Below are 5,440 nucleotides of genomic sequence, written 5' to 3' on the forward strand. Positions count from 1 at the left end.
AAGAGCAGCTTTATTTGTTGTTTATTTCAGGTGTTTTTATTTAAGAGCAGCTTTATTTGTTGTTTATTTCAGGTGTTTTTATTGATGAATTGACTGAAATGAACTCCATCACGTGGAGTCGTTTTTACCCAGAAATGTCTGGATGTTCTGCCTGAGGACGGCCGGATCTGACTCTGCTGCAGTGCGCGCTCCCGAGGGGGGACAGATTCTCCTACAACACCGGAACCTGCAGGCTGCAGACAACATGCAGGGGTTCGGCCTGGTTCTGGTCGCCGCGGGGCTGCTCGGGACTCGGGCCGAGATGGTCGATGACATCCTGGGCAGCCTGTCGCGAGGAGTGTCCTTCCTGGAGCGGCAGCACGAGCACATCAACCTGGACGGGGCGGTGGGCTTCACCATGCTGCAGGGTAGGTCCAGAACCGAGCCGGAACCCGAGGCGGAGCCCGAGCCGAGCCTGACCCGAGCCTGCAGCTGCAGGTCCGCGGAGCTGGAACCAGAACCGAGCCTGACCCGAACCTGCAGCTGCAGGTCCGGCTGCAGGTCCGCAGACCGGAACCGAGCCTGACCCGCACCTGCAGCTGCAGGTCCGCGGAGCTGGAACCAGAACCGGAACCAGAACCGAGCCTGCAGCTGCAGAACGCATCGGTTCGGTTTGAAGTCAGATTTAAACTTTTCTTTATTTCTGGATGAATTTAAGTCAGACTTCCGGTGAGTTAAAACTAATAAATAAAACAGAGAATTTATTTCAGTTGTAAACATAAACAAACAAACAAACAGTTTGTCTTCAGTTTGAATAAATGCAGATTTAAAAAGTTTGGATCCAATCAAAGTTAGTTTTAGTTACTTCCTGTTCTCGGTACAACGAGTAACGATGATGGGATCAGATCCTCCTCCGAGGAGTTCTGACCCGGCGGTTTGTTTTGTGCCTCAGCGGAGCTGAAGGAAGCGGTCCGGACTTGGCCCCACACCGACCCGGTCAGCTGGGCTCAGAGGACCGCGGCCAACGCTCTGCTGAGACGTTTGGACCCGAGCCTGGACAAGGCCGTCGCCGCCCTGAAGCAGAACGACCCCAAGTACTACAGAGGTCAGAAAGCCGTCCAACACGGTGTCCCGCTCACGAGTCACGAGTCCAACGACCGGATCAGAACCAGAACTGAAGGACAAAGTCTGGGTTCACTGCTCCTCACCTCATTTCTGAGGTTCTGACGGTTCTGACAGTTCTGACGGTTCTTATCGCTGGTTCCTTTCAGAGTTTGAGCCCCTGCTGACTTGGAAGTTCTGGCTGATCCCTCCGGAGCGGCGCTCCACAGATCCCAGTCTGGTTTATCCGTCCACCATGACCTCGGAGTGCTACGACGAGCAGCTCAGTGACAAGTGCCTGACTCTGCTGCTGGGAACCTGGTAGGAACCCATCAGAACCGGCCTGTTCGCTTTGTTCTGCGTGTAGCCTGAGAGGACCTGCAGATGCTTGAACGTTGTCCCTTCTTGGACAGGAAGATGAGTGGGACGCCTTGCATCGTCACCAAACTGTGTCGGGACACCATGACCCGTTTCGGTTGTCCACACTACTCCCTGTCCCACCAGCTGCTCTACTTCCTGATCGGCAGGATGGTGAGATCTTTCTTTCTTTCTGTCCTCCGGTTCTGGTTCTGCTGGCTGTGACTCGTTGTCTTATAATCAGAATGAATCGACTGTAATTAGATTTGAATCTGGACCTGAACCGGATTGAGGACATGGACTTGTTTTGCTCTGAGAGGGTTTTTGTTGCTTGTCTTCACATTTAGGACATCGAATTGTTTTATTTATTAAATTAAAATGTGTCCCAGACTGCTCCTGACGTCCTCAGACCTCCAGTTATTATTCATATCTAGTAATAATGTGTTGGGTAACAATGTTTCTGACCGAAGGAGGAGCCCTGTGGAACACCATGAGACGTTCCTTTTCCAAACCACAGTGAGACCCGCTGTTGTTTCTGATGTTTTCTGCTCAGAGAGGCTGCAACGACCTGCTGAAAGGCGACATGCGAGCAACCAGAACCAACATGACGGAGCAGAACTACCAGGAGATCTTCTGCTCCAACATGATGAAGGCCAACCGGGACATCGTCACCAGTGGGTTAACTGAACAGACGGTGGACATCTTCATCGAGAACAGTGAGTGACCAGGAGAAGTTCTCCATCCTCCTGGTGTTCAGGAAGCAAAATCAGTCCTGGTCATTACGTACCCCGACTTCCTGAGAACACCGGCCTGCTGGTACCGCCCAGATTTAACCCTTTTATACCCCAACACAGACCGTTAATCTCCTGGAGAACAAACAGATTTGGACCAGTTGGTCAGAACCTATAATATTCAGAAACATCATGTCAGTTAAAATGAGAAAAGTGTTTTTTAACTTAGTGTAGTTTTAGAGGAAGTGATTCCCTTTTTTCCTGTAAATGTAGTTTCTTTGCGCTCTGTCAGACGACATGAATCTGAATTTAGCTTTGATCAGTTTGTGAACACCTCTGAGCCTCGCTCCTCCTGCCTGTTTTCAGTCCTGATCTGTGGATTGGCTGGCTTCTCGGACTTCCACCAAGCTGATTGGCTGCAGCACATCCTCCGGATGCAGGACGAGGAGGTCGGCTGCTTCGGGAGGGACAGTGAGTAGAACCCACATCTGGATTCAGACACGATCCAGATGTTTTCAGGGCGAGGACAGTGAGTTTGTGTTTGTCGTCTTCAGGAAACATCGTCTCTCAGATTATTGGAGACGAGCTGCTGGAGCAGCTGCAGCTGCAGCCTCACAGGAGGGTGAAGAGGAGGGAGAAGATCCTCCCAGGTCTTCATCTTCATCATCCCTGTTTGAACCCATTTACACACACAGATACTGAGCTACAGACAGCCGTGGTAGTAGCTGAGAGTCATCCTCAGACTCTGAGCTCGAACAAGGTGGCGTCTGGGAGGTTCTTCCTCAGGAGGCTCCTTGTTGTTGTTGTTGTTGTTTACCTGTTTGTCTCCTGTCCAATAGACGGCTGTTCCAGTCACATGACGGCGGTGGCGGTGGGCGCTCTGGGAGGATACCTGAACTTTTACCTGACAGAACAGGACATAACGAAGAGGCCGCTGTCCTGAGGCAGGCGATAACCCTTCACCGGAGTCTTCCTCACTACGCTTTCCTTTATATCTGGAGGGATTTTATTTGTTTTAGATCAACTTTAACTTAAAAACAAATCATTCAGCTCCTCGTGGAATAAAGACGACGCCTTCAAATCCAGAAATTATTCACCAAAATAAAAGTCTGCTTTAAGGTTCATTTTTGTAGCTTTTTCTGTAAATTCCTGAAGTTTCCTTTGAGAAACATTTAATCTGCAACACAAAACTAAGATTGAAAGTAAATGTTATCATGTTTCAGATCAGTTTTCTCTTTGGGTTTCTGAAACAGAAGAGTGACAGAAGTTGTGCAGTTATTATTTTATGAAAGAAAATCAATAAAGTCTGAACATCTGTGTATTTATTTACATTTAGTTTACAGCTGTTGAGTATAAAAGAATGAAGAACGGGACCAGGATAATAAATTGTGGCTTTGACCCTGAAGGGCTCACTTGTTCCAGCCAATCACCTCGTAGAACAGAGACTTCAGCAGCCGGGCCTCGTAGGTCACCGTGTTCTTCCCGACGTGGGTCTGGATCTCCTCCAGAGGCTGCTCGATGAAGGCCGGGACCTCCTTCCCATACACTGCAGGGAGGGGTCAAAGGTCAGTTTACTTGTCCCCGTCCCGCGGGGGGCGGCGTGTTTGTGAGGCTCACCCTCGCAGTGCTCCAGGAACTGAAGACACTCCTGGACCACGGCGTCCCGCAGCATGATCATGTGTTTGGACATGTTCTCCAGCAGGGACAGGAAACACCGCTTGGCGTAGAACCACGTGTCCGTCCCCAACTCAACACAAACAAACAGACAAAGTCCTTAGACAGAGATCAGGGGGATCAGGGGGATCGGAGGGTCCCTCCAGGGTCCCTCCAGGGTCCCCCCAGGGTCCACTTTCTTGAGGATGGTTCTGTTTGTGTCCTCAGCTGGGCCGACCGGACTCACCGGACCTGGCTGCAGTTTTCAGGAGAGGAAACTCGGTTCTTTCTAAAAATCCCACAGTCCTAGTTTTAATGTACCTCAGACTGATTGGTTAAACGTCGGGTTCAGGATTAAAGCGGACCTGACTCAGATTGTTAGATTTAAACTTTAATAAGTCTTAGTTTAGAAGAAACAGGAAGTAGCAGCTCTTCTGTGAGGAAACTGAACTTTTCTCCTGTTTGTGTGCTGCTGACCTGTCTGTGGTTTTGAGATAAAGACGCTTTTATTTAAGTGGAGAAGAGCCGACTTGTGTCAGTAAAATACCTTCTTGTTGTAAGGCTCCAGGCTCTTGATGACCCGAGAAATGCCGAAGTCGTAGTTCCCTTTGGCACAATACAGCGTCCTGAAAATAGCAGGACAGGACGAGGAAAAAGTAAAGATTTAGAGCTCAGCTTACTTCCAACAGCAGAGAAAAGTCCGTGTTTTTAATTCTCACCCGATGACCAGGTTAACGATGCACAGGTGGAACACCTTCTTGTCCGGGTCGTCGTAGGAGATCTGCTCCTCTTCCTTCTCGATCTTCCTCATCAGTTCTTCAGCCTGCAGGGCGACATTAAACCACACCAGCTGATTCGACTCATCACAGAAAGTGGAGCTACGTCAGGACGCGAAGGGGCGGAGCCTGTGTGCCACCGTGAAGGACAGGAAGCCCCCTGCCAGCTCGGCTCTTCCTGTTAGAGCCCACAGAAACTAAACAACTCATGTGGATGACTGAGATTGTTCTGCTGATTCAGGTCGGGATCTGCATCGTTCTGCTTTCAGTGGTGGAGTTTTGAGCTCTGAGAGCTTCCAGGTGTTGGTTTTTAGCCTAAGAGCGTCCAGAGGAACCATTCTGGGCACTAACCAGGTTCTCCTGGGCCCACTCCTGTGTTCCCACTGATTCAGGGGGGATCAGCAGGATAAACACCTTCCTTCAGTCATACATGGACTTCTTGCCAGTTAATAATTTATTATTAGTGAAGATGTGAGTAACTCTTTAATCCAGTCATCATTTCTTACTTTAAATTAAAAAGGTTTTAGTTACAGATTTAATTTCTGGGCTTGTTTCAGTAATTTGGACCCATAGTTCCAAAAATCTGAACACAGAAAATAAAACCTTATCAAACATGGAAATATCTGCCTCTGTTAGTAAAACAGCTTTTTTATTTGTCATAACTTTCCTCTCATTTCTTTATAACAACAGTAAGTGTTGGTTTCAGAGCCCATCTGTCCTACAGTCCTCACTGACCCTGAAGGCATCGTGTGACCTTACCTCCTCGTTCTGACTCGTCAGGATGTAGGAGACGCACAGGTTGGCCAGGACCACGGCGCTGACGTTCAGGATCTGCAGCAGGAC

At 49.1% G+C, this 5,440-nt stretch overlaps 2 protein-coding genes across 5 annotated transcripts in view; one reads left to right on the plus strand and one right to left on the minus strand.

Annotated features, from left to right (window-relative positions):
• Positions 1–175: 175 nt before the first annotated feature.
• Positions 176–3,290, plus strand: cunh16orf89 (chromosome unknown C16orf89 homolog; the record flags this gene model as incomplete). Of its 2 annotated transcripts, none has more annotated exon segments than XM_037974495.1 (8): positions 176–407; positions 932–1,084; positions 1,251–1,401; positions 1,494–1,611; positions 1,991–2,153; positions 2,535–2,639; positions 2,723–2,928; positions 3,008–3,290. In XM_037974495.1, coding segments are annotated over 8 exon segments (1,149 nt in total), but the record flags the coding sequence as incomplete, so codon positions are not given.
• Positions 3,082–5,440, minus strand: part of flr (fleer) — an 8,180-nt gene continuing 5,821 nt past the window's right edge. For 2 of the 3 annotated variants that reach the window (XM_037974493.1, XM_037974492.1), the window contains 5 exons: positions 5,357–5,428; positions 4,541–4,644; positions 4,369–4,447; positions 3,786–3,915; positions 3,473–3,714 (listed from right to left, as the gene is read on the minus strand). In XM_037974493.1, the coding sequence (XP_037830421.1) occupies positions 3,578–3,714; positions 3,786–3,915; positions 4,369–4,447; positions 4,541–4,644; positions 5,357–5,428 (522 nt within the window). In that variant the 3' untranslated portion in view covers positions 3,473–3,577. Of the gene's footprint in view, positions 3,413–3,472; positions 3,715–3,785; positions 3,916–4,368; positions 4,448–4,540; positions 4,645–5,356; positions 5,429–5,440 lie in introns of those variants that run through there. The other variant, XR_005232895.1, reaches the window with a different exon arrangement.

The sequence above is a fragment of the Kryptolebias marmoratus genome, unplaced genomic scaffold, assembly GCF_001649575.2.
Source record: "Kryptolebias marmoratus isolate JLee-2015 unplaced genomic scaffold, ASM164957v2 Scaffold105, whole genome shotgun sequence".
Taxonomy (NCBI): Eukaryota; Metazoa; Chordata; class Actinopteri; order Cyprinodontiformes; family Rivulidae; genus Kryptolebias; species Kryptolebias marmoratus.